Source organism: Candoia aspera, chromosome 7, assembly GCF_035149785.1.
Source record: "Candoia aspera isolate rCanAsp1 chromosome 7, rCanAsp1.hap2, whole genome shotgun sequence".
Taxonomy (NCBI): Eukaryota; Metazoa; Chordata; class Lepidosauria; order Squamata; family Boidae; genus Candoia; species Candoia aspera.
This window is the reverse complement of record NC_086159.1, coordinates 194,955-210,478: the sequence shown is the minus strand read 5'-3', so window position 1 is coordinate 210,478 and position 15,524 is coordinate 194,955. Positions and strand designations below refer to the sequence as shown.

Here is a 15,524-nt window from a genome sequence, read left to right as displayed (position 1 = left end):
ATGGAACATTTGAGACAGCTCTCAAGAGAAGCCCAAAGCCAAGCCAGTCAGCTTTTCTACAGCTTGCCCCCATTTACCTGCATCTTGAGGGAGGAAGCAGAGATGGTGGATGGTGGGAAGGCCAGATCTGCCATCTCCAACTCTGGGTCCAAGACCTGCTCAGACAAAGTCAACAATTCATTCCAATTGGGAAAGGTCTCCATTTATCTCTCTCCAAGGGCACAACTTGTAAAGCAAATGCAACTTTCTTTCTAAAAGAAACACATTTGAGGTTGCACGGAGGATAAAAGAGCAGAAACCATGGGCAGCAGAAGAGGAGCCACCTCGTATTTTGACCATACTATTTCAGACGGTGGAGAAAGAACTCACATGAACAAAAACCTCAGTTAAAAGAAAACCAGAAGAGTTCTACCTCAGCCTTCCTGCCAAAAACTAATTTTCCACAGAAAAGGAATGATTTCCATCCCATTTTGTGAGTCTTCATTAGCAATCTGAAAAGATACATGCAAGATTCAGGGTTCGCTCTGCTCACCTGGGGAATTAGGCTTCTATGAAAAAAATGAGATGGCTTGTGGTAACCCTGTGGTCCCCACCACACAGACTCACTCAGATAGTAAAGCTCCAGTGTTAAGGAGTGGAAGAACTATTCCCGGAGTCATGGGGCTCCATTACCAGAGGTTTTCAAACAAAGACTGGACAGCCATTTGTCTGGGATGGTCTGAGGATCTTTGCCCTGGGTAGGGGAGTTGGACTGGAAGACCCCCAAGGTTCCTTCCAACCCTGTGATTCTATGAAATGGAAGGATCTCTCTGCCACCCACAAAACATGCTCTTAAATACATGCACCAAGAGCTACCAGACTGTGGGTCTTGCTGCTGTCAGCCCCACTAGGTAGTCCAGGTCAGAAATCTGGACGGCTAAAATGGCTAAAACTTCTGAGATTGGCTATAATAACAGAATCCTGCACGTCTGATTGTGCTGTACCTTCTCCCCCTTCTCATACTCCAGTGAATCAGGAAGGTGTCTGCCTGATTCACTTCCAAACATTATCTTGTTGCTCTGGACTTAAAAAAATGCTTCAGCCCCTTTTGCCAAGGTAATGGTTTTTTGCATATTTCTGTCAAGATCATCTTCCTTGCTCTCTACAGCTGCCTAGGAGAAAGGTCTTCTCGGTCCTCTCACTCTGCCTGTCTGGTTGTTCATGGGACCCAACCCAACTGCACTGAACATGAGATGCCCTATCAACTGTCCCCATCCTGTTGCTTAAAGTTGTCCTCATAATCTTTGTGCAGTTAATAAACCGATGCTGAAAGTTATGTAACTTCAGTATGTTTTCCTATTATGAAGCCCCAGTGGTGCTAGTGATTAGGGTTCTTCAGTAGGAATGGGTTACTTCAGAAATGTGTGGTAAAACTAGAAGAGACAGGGTTAAGAATAAACATACATACCCAACACATTATTCCCTTTTGGGTTATGGAGAGCAGAGAAAAGGAGCAAGAAATAGTCAGCCAAAGAAAAAGAAAGTGGGAGATAAGAAAAAGAAAATGAACTATAGCTAAAAACTAGTTTATACCCACACCATTCACTACAACTCTCCATACCCTTCTATTCTTGCAAACCATCCTCACTTCCACCACATCCTTAAGCTCCTTCACATACTGCCTTTGGTTCTTTAAATTGCTCACCTTTCTCTTTCTTGGGATCATATCAACTCAACCCTTGATCTTCCTGTTCTGCTCAACCCATTCACTCTTCCTTCACAAATTCATTTTGTGATTCAGTTTTCTACAGGACCAATATATTTCTCAGTATATCTGAGAATCACCTCAATGTATTTCTACTGATCATACACTTTTCGAGTTGTCATTCATCCAGCAGCCTCTCTTACCATACACACTCTTACCTTACAACATTCTTACTGCATTCATTTTGTTTCTCTTGACATATCCATTCTTACTTCCATGTAACAGGGTGGGCAGAAGTATGCTTTTATATATAGACATTTTTGCTTCTTTTGAACAGACCACATACTATCCACTACTTCTCCACCACAATTTTTCCCATCTTAAAATTTCTCAATTTTCCCATCTTTAGTAAACATTCTACCAGGGCATACAAATTCATCTATTTTTAAAATTTGTTTACAACTTGTGATGTGCACTCTCATTTTCCCTGTAAAACCCAACCGTCTTGGGCTTTGATACATTAATTTTTAGATCTATGGTTGTCACTACCTCATACTATCTAACATTCTGTGCAAATCTGCCAACAGCATGGTATCATATGCATCCAAAAGTACACATAATATTCTCTACCTCAGTGAACAAATCTCTAATGTGACTTCACCCATTCCTTATACGTTTATCAATAAACTCATTAACAATCACAACACATCACACAACCTTCTGACTTCTTGCTCATTGTTGAACCATCCACTCAGCATTACATCTCTTCTTCAGCATGGTTTACTTCCATCACACACACATAACGCTCGTACTGCATTCCACAACCAACCTTCATTTCCATAATCATGTAAAACTTTCCACACCAAAGCTTCTTCACTTTATCAGATACTTTCTCTAAATCAACAACTGCAGATTAAATTGCTTTCCTACATTCATGTAGGACGCGGTGGCGCTGCGGGTTAAACCGCTGAGCTGTCGATCGGAAGGTCGGCGGTTCGAAACCGCGCGGCGGGGTGAGCTCCCGTTGCTCATCCCAGCTCCTGCTCACCTAGCAGTTTGAAAACATGCAAATGTGAGTAGATCAATAGGTACCGCTTCGGCGGAAAGGTAACGGCGTTCCGAGTCATCATGCTGGCCACATGACCCGGAAGTGTCTACGGACAATGCCGGCTCCAAGGCTTAGAAACGGAGATGAGCACCGCCCCCTAGAGTCGGATTCGACTGGACTTTACGTCAAGGGAAACCTTTACCTTTACTACATTCATGTACTTCCCAAAGTTTGTCATTATCACCTTTTATGTCCTTTCAATCAGAATTCAATGAAAGTTTCCCAGACACACTTAATAAACCAACTCCCCTGTGTTTTTGCTTGCTCTTACTATCTTTCCCTTTGTTTAGAGAACCAATAACCACTTATTGCAATTGCCAAGCACAGTTGCAATGTTCAAACATGCATTAAACAAGATGCACAGCCAATCCATATGCAAGCCACATCCCTATTTTAACATTACTCTCTTCATACCAGCTGTATCTGCAACCTTACACAAGGTTAAATATCCCCACAACATTTATGACTTTTGCTTCACTGGTGTTTTTTCTTGGCATTCTACGATTTACAGCATTCGTTTCAATTCCATTCTTGGACATAGTGCCAATGCTTCTACACAGTCTCCAAAATACTCTTTCCAGCACTCCCTCACTTCAGCTTTATCCAAGTCATTTAATTTCTTTGGTTCTTTTCATTCCTTTCCAAGTAGCTACTATCTCCTCTTTCCTTACATTCACTTTCTAGGTATTATGTCAGGAAATTAACCTATTTCTACTTTTTTTCACACAGGACTCATACTTTCTCTTCCTATATTCATTCAATTTTTAATCTTGTTTCATTTACCTTTCCTTCTTTTCTTCATGAATTATTATAAAAAAAAGTCCTGTCCCATATTCAGGATCTCTCATCACCACTGTATCTTTCAACTAATTCTTTCATCATTAACAAATCAATCACGCTTTTAGAATTAATATTTGCCAGGTGTATGTATGAACTGCATAAACCTAGAACCACATACACAAAACACACACGCCTGTATCTAAGCCTCCTTGGTGAGAATCATCATTCTCATCCATGTTTGCATTTCTGAATGGCCAAATAACCAAAGAAGGTACAGACTTGGCCTTAGTCACACCTGTGACGCATGGGGATATTCTCAATTGAAGAGAATATCTGTAGCTCAGGGTTGAATACATTAGCAGAGAATACATGGGTTATTCTCTGCTAATGACAAAGGCAGTCCTGGTCAGTTTTTGCAATCTAAGCCAGTTTTATCACAAGATTCAGGATCTTGAATCCAGGGACTAGCTTGCGAGCCAAGGTATTGTCCTCATCCCACCAGCTCACAGATGTATGCAGTCTCCTGACATAGAATGTATTAAGACCGAAGAGGGGATGAATTAATGTGGATTGGATATAACAGTGAGAGGCCAGCATGCTAAGGTGGTTTACTAATACAGAGAGAAAGAACAAGGATCTAATTGCAAAAGAAACAGATGAAGAAAAGGTGAATGGGTTGAGAGGAAGGGGAAACCCAGAAAGTTGTGGCTGGATGGAATTGATGAGTTCCTGAAAAAGAGGTGAGAAGTGGTTTATGAATGTGGTAGCAACAAAGATGGTTCGCAAGGAGGGAAAGGTATGAAGAGGTACTATCTGTATTTCCTTTTTTTCCTTACATTTTTTATTACTTTTGCTGACTGTTCTTTTTTGTACTATCCCCAAAGTGAATAGTATGATGGGTATATATGTTATGTATATATGAACAATTTCACTCTGGAGTCTGTTTGGTTTTAACAGACTAAAATATTCATTTCAGGTTTGTTTTCTCTGAAACAACCTATTCATTTGAAACCAATGGTTTTCTCAACTATTTCAGAAAGGTATGGGAAAGAAAACAACTATCTTAAACAGAAATCCTGTTACTTTGCTTTAATCAACTTGGTGATTTTTTTAGAGTTTTTTTTTTTACGTATTTATGACCTGCCTTATATGACCAGCAAAATATATAAAATAGCTGAACAAAAATCCCTGGAAGAATTACACACATAATAAAAAAAATTAAAAAAAAAAACACCCTACAGCCCTACAAGAGCAGAAAAACATCTGACTCTGCTACCAATTATACAACTCCAAACACCTTCTGAATCTGGACAGCTGCAACCTGTCTGCTGTCCCACATTATGCAGAGAATTAGGGATGTCCCCCTAGGACTACCTGCCTCCTGTAGAAATTACTTCTGGGGATAAAAAGGCTCACCCACACTCTGGACACCAGCCACCAACAGTTCAAAGTACCATTGTGGGCATGGCAGAGTCTTATGTGACCATCTATGCTTTTCCCCTATTAGCTTTTGTTTCCACGAGGTCAGAGTTCTGTAGGCATCTTAGGAGAAACCAAAGTAACACAACACTCACCATAGAGAGGGCTTCACGTGTCAGATGGAGAAGAGGTTCAGGCAGCAAAGAGATATGGATGCACTCTGGGATAGTTACTGTCCCTCCATCAAGATCTGCTATGATCACATCCAACTGGGAAAAGCAACAAAGATGCTGTAGACCTCATATCCACAGCCTCCCCTGGGCCCAACCTAGCTCAAAGCTGCACCCACAAGCTGTCCCAGAATTTTTCTCTGGAAAGGGACAGAAGGAGAATGTAAGAGCCCTGAAATGTGATCCATTTAGTGTCATCTCTTGCTCCCATGTGGCCAGACTGGTTCTTATCAGATTAATCCCCAAAGCACAATTGACTCTGCCACTCACAGTCCTCTCCCACTGGCATTTTTGACATTCAAGGTAAAATACAGTCATCACAATTTGGTCACTGCTGATAACCATCTCCTTCCTGGATCTGTCTTCTTTAACTACCAAATTAGTGGCTACCACTACATTTTATGAGACTGAATTCCATTAAGCAATATTGCCTTTTATCTGCCATGAATCTTCTACTCACTCACTCAGTCAGTCACTCACCCACCCCACTCTTGCCAATTGGTTTCACTGGATGATGGCTCTGCTGAGCTCTGGTATAAACTGATTTCATCCTACCCAGCACTGAGAAAGTGAACTAGGAAAACTTCGTTAAACCACTAGGACCAAAAGTCATCAATGAAGCTGACTGGAAGGAGAAAAGGAAGGACTTCTTCACCCAGAGCATACTTAACTACAGAATTCATTTCCTTAAGACATGGTGATGATCATTAATTTGGATGGCTTTAAATGGGAATTGGATGAATTCATGGAGGACAGGCGTATCAAGGCTATCCATCTTAAAGGCTCCATGTTACCTCCAACTGGGGGTAGCCCCCCTCCAAATACCAGTTGCAAGGGAACAATGATGGGAGAGGGGTTTGTTTCCACCTCCTCTTCATTAGCACCACAGAGGCATCTGGTTGGCCACTGTGAGAAACAAAATAGTGGACCAAGATGGGCTTTGCCTTGATCCAATAGGGCTATTCTCATGTTCTTATTCTTATCCTAGCTTGTATATTCGCCCCAACCTTTCATCTAAGCTAAAGAGTCCTATACATTGTAACCCATTGTTGCAATAGGTTTCAGTAGCTCTCTTCTGTTGCCGTCATTAAGCAACGACCTCATGTGACTGTGACTTGCTGCTGGCTTCCAACATGCAAAGTCAATGGGGAAGCCAGCAGGAAGTCACAAATCATGGGCAGCTCACAAGAAGAAGGCAGATGAGTGAGTTGCCAAGCACCGGAACCGTGATCATGTGACCACAGGGGTGCTGTGATGGCTGGAACACTGAGGACTGGTCGTAAGTACCACTTGTTCAGCACCATCACAATTCCAAATGGTTGCTGAACAAGTGGTTGTTAACCAAGGAGTACCTGTACAGAAAAAGCCCTTCCCTTTCCCTACACAGAGGGCAGCTCAGGAGAAAAAGCACTTACAAGCAAATGCTATCCCAGAAAGTAGGAGCAGAGAATGGAGCAGCCTGCCAGAAAATTCAGTCTGCTCCCAAACCTGAGCTCCTAACCTCATGCCATGCTTCCTGATTCCCAGGTGGACCTTACACTCACCAGCTCTTGTGTCTCTGACTGGAAGATGGAGCTGACTCCAATGATGAAAGGGGTGGGTGTGCTGAGGACCTCTAGGAGCTGAGCTGGCAGGATGGGCACATACGTGAAGCTGTAACCAAGAAACCCACAAAGCAGACTTCTTAAAGAAAGACTCTTCCTTACTCCAAGAGTAGCAGCTCAGGGCAGAGTCTGTACTGCTAGGGGCAGATGAGCTCTGGCAGTCCCAGCAGTTTGAGTCTCTCTTTACCAACCTGTACTTCAGGGGAAAGATGAGGGCAAGCAGTGCCCGGCAGGCATCAGTCAGTCTCTGGTAGCTGCTGGAGAGGAAGAGGATCTTGTGCTCGGTCAGGGCCGCACAAAAGAGTATCAATACATTGGTGATCCCTGGAGGAGGAGGAGGAAGAGGAGGAGGAGGAGGAGGAGGAGGAGGGCAGGGATTGTAAAGGCTGAAGAAGGGGCTTCTCTGCACTGGGATGCAATGATTCAGCAGCCAAGAGAAGAATCCCTCCCTCCCAAGAGACTTCCCAAAGCTGTCTCTCCATCTGGAAACCATGCTCCTGAGAGCCAAAGGAGCAGCTGTGGCCTTCCAGGACCAACAGCCGTGGAGCTTCTGGGACCTGGGGATGACTCTCCCAAGAACAGCAGTAGCAGGGAGAGCCAACCCCACCCAGGAATGGATCCCCAAGCAGCCTGAGTGGTCTCACCTAACTGCCGGAAGAGGAGCGCCACACTGCAGTTGCTGATGGGCAGGGAATCGCTGATCGGCGTCTGGATCACCTGCCTGTCACCTGCACCCAGAGAAATTGTCCTCTGCAAGAGGGGAGAGAAAGACAAGCCCCCAAGGGTCAAATGCTGCGGAGGCCAAGGAGCTGAAACTGGTGGGAAATAAGAGCTTGGCAATTCCTCCTCTCACAAGAGCAGCTGAAGTCTGAAAGACAACCTGGCGGGACTCCAGAGCAGCTCTCCGATATGGTGGAGAACACGTCTCGCCCCATCAGATGCCAAGCCCCCTGCCTTCCTTGATGGCCAGCTGCCGCACAGTTCTTGGCTTGGGAAGGGCCCACGTGATCTGGCCCGTGGCAGATTCAAGGCCGCAGGGATACCCACATGCCCCTTCTGGGCCCTACAGCAGAACGCCCAGTCTTGCTCGGTTTCCAGCTGAAGCCCTCTACCTGGCAGCAGGAAAGCTAGGGCAGAAAGCGACCTGAACGCCTTTCCCCGGCCTCACAAGACCAGACACACATCCTCTCTCTCCCTAACACACACCAAAGGAAACAGGGAGCTGCCTATGGGCCTCTCTAGGCCTCTGGAGCCCCCAGCCTCCTCTTGGACAAGAAGGCAGCCCCGAGGAGAGAAAAGTTGTGCATACCGCTGCTTCGTCATCCGGGTCAGGCTGAGATAGAGACAGACAGAAACAGCACAATCAATTAGAAAGACAGTACAACACAGACTGATGGCCAAGCGAGGAAGAGGCAAGCACACACAGCAGAGCACCACAAGGCAGCAGCACAAAGCCGGGTGGGGAGCAACAGGAAGCAGGCATGAGCTGGGACATGCCCCAGGAGAGCAAGGAGGAGACCCGGTTCCCCGTCTCCCCCTGCACTGCTAGAGGCCTGCCTACAGAGTCCAGGGTGGGGGTGGGGGCTTGCAAGACTGCTGCCAGCTACACAGAAGGCAGGGAAAGGTCAAAGCTGGCAAAGCAGCCTTGCCTCCAGAACCATGGGGAACTTCCATCTCTGACTCATGGCACACATTCCCTCCCCCCCCCGCTGCTTTTTTTTAGCCCTCTGGAACCCTCCCAAGCAAACAACAAAGATACAGGAGTATGGCTGGGGGGTTATTTTTGGCAAATAAAAATAAAATGAATACAACAGGGGAGTTACTAGACAATGCACACACTTTAGAAGCCCCTCTAATGAAAAATGAGGACCCAGCCCCAAAGAGACTGTGGGTCCCTGCCTTAAGTAGAAGCAATGCCACAAGGCAGAGAAAGAGCTGGACTCCACTGCAGGGAGCCAGCCAGCCATCACCTCCCACTCTCAGCTGGTCTGGAGAAACCCTCCATGCCGCTACGCATCAGCTCTTTCAGAACGAAGCCACGTTGATCAACAGAAGAGATGTGATGGGTGGGGAAGGACTTTCCCACACAGGCATGCACACCCCCTCCCTTGGCTCAAGTAACTCGCTTTACCCTGGGAATCTGCCCCCATAAGGTCAAGGCCATGGGGCAGACACAGAACTCACCTGGGAGCCCCCTGTAATGGGGATAGTGCATGTCAGGAGATTCCCAATGACAGTCTCTAGAGAGGTGCTCAGTCCGTCCACATAGATGGTGTAGATCAGCCCCAGGCAGTTCTGTGGGAGCACAGGACACAGGGGGCTCAGCAGAGGGCGTCCGTCTAGAAGCATGTGCCACCCTGAGGGAAGACCAGGCTCCGCAGCAGCATGCCCTACCAGGGCAGCTCAGAGAAAGTGCTCTGAACCAGGGGCCAGCACAGCAGGGAGGGAGCCTGGCCCTTAGCAGGCCTCCACTCATTCAAGTCCCTCTCTTGGGTTTATGTGGAAACCTTGACGGCTGGGCTCCTCTGACAAAGAGGAGAGAGATGCTGGGCACCACGAGGCCCACATGATGTAACTCCATCTCTTGATAGCCTTTGCTACTGATCATGAGTCCTTCTAAATCAAATAAGTCTTCATTACAGTCATGGACCAGTGTAATAATTCTAAATCGTCTCAAGGACTGGGAGTTGGGGGCATCATAATGCAGTGGTTCTCTTCTCCCAAGCTTTTAAAGTGGCTTTTACTTGTATTGTAATTGCATTTAATTCATGTTGTTTTACTTTTTGAATGACCACCTTGCAGTTGCCTAGTTTATATGGTGTTTTTATTTTGCATTTTACAGTATTCTATATGTTTTTATTCAAACTGAATTTTTAGTGTGTTTTATTGTAACCTGCCCAGAGAGATTAAGCTATTAGGTGGTTTAAAATTTGTATTAAATGAACTAAAAAATAAAATACTCAGGGTCGCTTCCAGTCAGGGCTGGGGGCATGGGAGAGAGATTGAGCCCTGAGACCCCTTCTCTGCAGGGCTTCTCAGGACCTGACGCTCTCCCCACTCACCTGTTTGACATCTACATGAGGCCACTGCATGAGATCCTCTGTTAATGGGGGGTCAGGTATCACCAATACACAGCTTATGATACCAGTTACACATTTCAGTCCCTGGCAACCAAGTAATGCTGTTCTGAGGTTCTGACTCAGGGTCTGGATGGGGGTGGGGGGGAGAATGGACTCAGGCTCAACTCTAACAAGATGGGGTGGCTGTGGATCCCCCATTTCTGAGCATCTTCCATTCTTGATGGGGTTTCACTTTCCCAGATAGAACTCATGCTTTGGGGGTTCTGGACTCTTCAGTCTCACTCAGACAGCAGATGACAGTCATGCAGATCCATCTTTGCACGCTAAGTACACCCTCTCTTGGATCAGGAGACCCTGTCCAGAGTCACTTTGCAGTTGGGCTACTGCAGTGCACTCTACATGCGGCTGTCCTTGAAGGCCACCCAGAATCTGCAACCGGTCAAGAAAGCAGTGGAGAGAGTAGTTCTGAGCAACACCTCTGCTCTGTGAGCTGCGCTGGCTGCCGGTGGACTTTAGGGTGAAATTCTGAAGTGCCAGGGGTCATCTATAAGGCCCTTTGCGGCTCAGGGCTGAGGTATCTGCAGGACTGCCTTTCTCCAGCTACAGGTTCTCCTCCTATTAGATTGAGTAAAACAGATGTGCTCCAGGTCCAGGCATTAAAATTAATGTTATCTTACAGAGCCCTGACCTGGCTGGCATTTAGGAGAGCCTTTAAAATGTGGGCTTTCAGCAGGACCTGGAGCAGGGTGATTTGTTACCCTGCACTGATATTGGTATCATATTCTTGGGTTTCTTTCCTTAATATACAGGTAGTCCTCGTTAATGACCACTCATTCAGCAACTGTTTGAAGTTATGACGGCGCTGAATGAGTGGTATTTACAACTGGTCCTCAAAGTTCTGGTTGTCCCAGCACCCCTGCAGTCATGTGATCGTGATCTGGGCGCTTGGCAACTGGCTCGCACTTACAATGGTTGCTGTGTCCCATGGTCACGTGATTGCCATTTGCAACCTTCCCTGCCAGCTTCCCACAAGCAGTCAATGGGGAAGTCGGCAGGGAAGGTTGCAGATTGCTCTGGTAAGTCTCCCACACCTGGCAGCAACCACCCTACCCTGCCGTGCTTGTGCCACACTGGCCCTCACGTGCTCTCCCCCACCCTGCAGCAGCCACCCCAAGCTCTGTCGTGCTCGCGCAATGCCACACTGGCTTGTGTGCCCTCCCACACCCTGCAGCAGCTACTGCAAGCTCTGTCATGTTTGGGCTGCACTGGTCCCTTGTGCACACTCATGCACCCTCCCCTCCCCTGCAGCGGCCACCCCAAGCCCTGCCATGCCAGCCACTTGGGCACTCCTGCACACCCTCCCCCACCTGGCAGTAGCCACTTACCTGCCTGCCAGCCTGCTAGCAAGCTGCCTGGGATTTGCAACTTCCTGCCGGTTTCCCCAATGTCTTTGTTTGTTGGAAACCAGCAGGAAGTTGCAAGGAGGTCCTCAGTTAGTGACCCACGATCCTCGCTTAACGACGGCAATGGGGACTGCCGGGATTACCATTGCTAAGCAATGTGGTCATGTGATGTTGCACTTTATGACCACATCACATAGTGATGGGCATCCCGGTCCCAAATACCATTGTTAACTGAGGACTACCTGTAGTAAAATATACTTGTTTTCTAATTGTGTCACGAGAGCCAGTTTGATGTAGTGGTTAGAAACTGGGACACTGGGAATTCTAGTCCTGCTTTAGGCATATGAAACCAGTTGGGTGACTTAGGGCCCATCCCTCTCTCTCAGCCCTAGAAGCCCCAGAAGCAAGGGCAAACCACTTCCAAAATGTTGCCAAGAAAACTGCAGGGTTTTGTCAAAGTATTTGCCAGGAGTCAAGAATGATTTGAAGGCATAAATAAATAAAATTAAAGTAAAATAAAATAAAATAAACATTGTGCCACTGTTTTAAATGTTGTATGTCACTTAGAGTTCCTTGGATGATTGAGGCAGCTTATAAATTGATCAAGTACAGTCATGTGAAAAAGGAAGTACGCCCCATTGAAATTTTCAACATATTTCAACATACAGATACTTGATCTTCATTTCAACAATACTGATAAAGGGGATATAATATAAAAAAATACCAGGCACCATTTTCATTTTGTAGTGGAATGTATAATTTAAATAAACATACGTCATGCTCCCTGATCAAACATTCCCAGAACATCTGATCGCACTCGCATGCATGTATAGAATTAACACGTGTCAAACTTTGTGAGTCACTGGAAGTGGGAGGGGGGCAAGCCAGAAGTGTGAAACCATCTTGTTTGGACTATCTCTGGCATTCAAGGTCAGACTGCCGAGAGCCGCTGGAGACATCTGCACGGAGCTGAACGAACTGGCACGGGAGAGGGGGGCTGCATACCGAAAGGGGGTGTGAGGTTTCAGCCTGCTTCTGACTCCGAAAACAAAACTTATCCGGAGTCAGAAGGGGAAAATGAAACTCATCAGGAGACAGTTGAAGAAGCTGAACCAGGAAGTGACTCAGCAGAGTGGGAGAATTTGCAAACGCGGATTGGACAAACTCCCATGGGGGATTTGAACTCTCCAATCATCACGCAAGACAGGAGAGCTGAGAAGCGCGTGAATCAGAAAGCAGCTCGATCGGCTGCTGGAGAGAAAATACATGAAAAGGATCGGCTTAAAAGGCAGACGTGTGAAGAGCAAGCTGCCAGAGGCAACCGATTCTTCGCACTCACAGCCATTGTGGAAGAGTCCTTACCTGTGTCAGAAGCCTTGCCTGAAGCCAGCGTGGAACCAGCACCAGCGTCTTCTACCTCCGCAGAATCACCTTCTGCACAAGCTGCTCCAGTCAAACCTCTCCTTGGTGTTCCTGCCAAGCAAGCCTCGCGTCTAGCTCCGGACCTCATCGCCGCGTTTTAAAGCAGTCCAGGTGTGCATCCAGCCTTGCCTTTAGCTCTCAGCCTTGCCGAGGATCTCCAGTCTAGTCCAGTCTTGCTTCAAGCTCTCAGCCTTGCCTAGAATTTCCAGTCCAGCCCAGCCTCGTTTCCACAGATCAGTCTTGCCTTGACTCTCCAGCCTAGCCCAGCCCAGCCTCCAGAGCCAAGCCTTGTCTACAGGTTCCAGTTCAGCCTTGCCTACCCTCCATGCTCCAATCTGATCCTTCCTGCGCGCCAGTCCACAGAACCTTACCTTCCATTTCCTCCTTGCCTTGCACTCTAGCATCACCAAGTCTGACAGCTTCAATCAGAGAGTTAGCTGAATTCAGCCTTGCAGTTCTGTTTCAGACTGATAACACAGCCTTGCCTGTTCATCCGCCATTGCCTGGGTGTTCTTGATTGAAAATGCTTGCTTTATCACTCACAGACTTTATTGTTGTAAGTAGTTGTTTTTAATAAAGAGTTTGATAATACTGCTGACTGGCCGCCTCATAGTCTGAACAGGACGGGGGGAGGGGTTGGTTTCACTGAACTGTTTAACCTGAGGAAGTGCAGGGATTTCTATTTGCAACTTTTTCACTGTACTGCACACTAAGCTCCATTAAAGAGATTTCTACTTTAACCACGTATGAATCAAATTTATTTATTTATTATTCAAATTTCTACTACCACCCATCTCCCCCCCAAAGAGGGGGACTCTTTAATGGGAATTAGTTAAATTTAAATTTAATAAATTAAATTTAATGGGAAGCTGAGCAGGGCAGTCATTACATAAAGTTGCGAATCATGAGTTGACTCTACCTGGAGACATATAATACGTGCCCAGAAGGGAGTCCAAATCCTTTGTTGTTTATTCGTTTAGTCGCTTCCGACTCTTCATGACTTCATGGACCAGCCCACGTCAGAGCTTCCTGTCAGTCGTCAACACAAAATTCTTTACTATGTCAAAACCCACATCTGAAGAACAATCTCCATCAATGGAGACAGAATGGACAATGATTCAATTGATAGAACCAGAGGTAGTGGCAGAATCGATGGCAGGATCAAATGTAGATTCGGAGACAGAAGGAGCTGTGGGAATCTCCCTACCACTGCAGAGCCGTTCCACAGAGCTAGACACGGAACTCATAACTCTGGATGTCACTCAAAGTTCCAAGGTGACTGCATCCTGGCTCCAGCCATCGGGTCACTCGGATCTCAAGGAAGTGGAATGGACACCACCAGGAGATCAACAATGGAGCACCCAAAACTGGGAAGGAACAAAGGGTGAAGTCACACTGGCTCCTCACCAATCAACAAATGTGCGGCCAAAGACTACAAGATCCAGTTCTAAAGACTGAACCTGAGGCCCCAGATCAAATACAGCATTGAGAAGCTCAGGTAGCCTCCATGGAAACCATACTTCAAAACATCTCGTTGTCGCTGGATCAGGCGCTAAATCCACTGGAGGTGGAATCCATCGTGTCATCCAAAAGATCAATGCCGGAGCCTGGTCTGATGCCAAGATAACCCTCTCCAACCCCAGAGACCAGGAAAAGCAGCCAACCCTCAGTGTTCTGGGGAGAACCGCTGGCTGGACACGTAAGTCTTCCTTCCCCTAAAGGTGGGCACCGCAAGCTGCAGGTGAAGTTTAATGGAGACCCCGAGCAATTATTTTTTTCATAACTAACGTGGGAACCTACATGGCAGAGTTTGGGGACACTTGCCTCACAGAATACTCTAAAGTAAATTTAGTGGGATCCAGATTAAAGGGGCCAGCGGCAGACTGGCTGGTGCAATTGCACGACGCAGTGGCTCCTGAACTCCGCAACTGAGATGATTTTATGAGAGCACTGAGAGAATGTTTCAAAGACCCTTTGGCGAAGCTACGAGCTAAAACAACTCTCCAACAACTCAGGCAAGGATCTGAAACTGTCAGAATATGCAATGGAATTTAAAGCCTTAGCTGGTAAGGAGACTGACTGGTCAGAATCTACTAAAGTGGATTACTTCAAAGGTGGACTGCAGCCGGAGCTACTGCACCGGGTGTTGGGTCGAGGGGACCCCAGCATGGTGAGAGAATGGATTTGTTTAGCCGGAGAAGTAGAAAATACTCAACTCCAATCAGACGGCAACCGCGAGCTCCAGCAATGGGAAGGAACACTGGAGCCCCAGCCAGCTTACCAACGACAAGAAAGCAAAATCGACCGTGGGAAGAAGAAAGAGAATAGCAAGTTAAGAAAGGACTTTGTTTTAAATGTGGGAAGGATGGCCATTGAGCCTTGGATGGTCCTTGAGTGGGGTTGGCCATGACAGCAAAGCCTGGGACCAAAGCAGCGAAGTCTCCATCTGTCAAGTGCAAAAGCACTGCGGCCAGTGCAACCACTCGCAAAGAAGAATCCATGCTATTTTTGGAGGATTCCGGGAGGGATTCTGAAGATGAGTCCCTACAGCGGGCAGGAAATGAGGCATGCCTGCTCTGAAGAACGCCGACAGACAGGTGGAGGATGATGGGCGCGAGGACCCACATTGGGTGATGATTGTCCCACATTGCTGGTAGGGGTTCAATTAAAGAATTTAAGGACTAGCCATAAAGCTAACCTAATGGCCATGTTAGATTCAAGGTGTGCAAGATGTTTAATTCATCCTGTGATAGTAAAGGGACTAGATCTCAATGTGCAGAGACTAAAGCAACTC

General features: G+C 46.6%; 1 protein-coding gene across 8 annotated transcripts in view; it reads right to left on the bottom strand.

The window, feature by feature from the left end:
* SBF1 (SET binding factor 1) overlaps window positions 1-15,524 on the bottom strand; it is a 145,284-nt gene that overhangs the window by 45,825 nt on the left and 83,935 nt on the right. For all 8 annotated transcript variants that reach the window (XM_063308726.1, XM_063308729.1, XM_063308730.1 and 5 more), the window contains 6 exons: window positions 9,010-9,120; window positions 7,470-7,575; window positions 7,017-7,149; window positions 6,766-6,874; window positions 5,147-5,260; window positions 78-155 (listed from right to left, as the gene is read on the bottom strand). In XM_063308726.1, coding sequence (XP_063164796.1) covers window positions 78-155; window positions 5,147-5,260; window positions 6,766-6,874; window positions 7,017-7,149; window positions 7,470-7,575; window positions 9,010-9,120 — 651 coding nt within the window. The remainder of the gene's footprint in view (window positions 1-77; window positions 156-5,146; window positions 5,261-6,765; window positions 6,875-7,016; window positions 7,150-7,469; window positions 7,576-9,009; window positions 9,121-15,524) is intronic.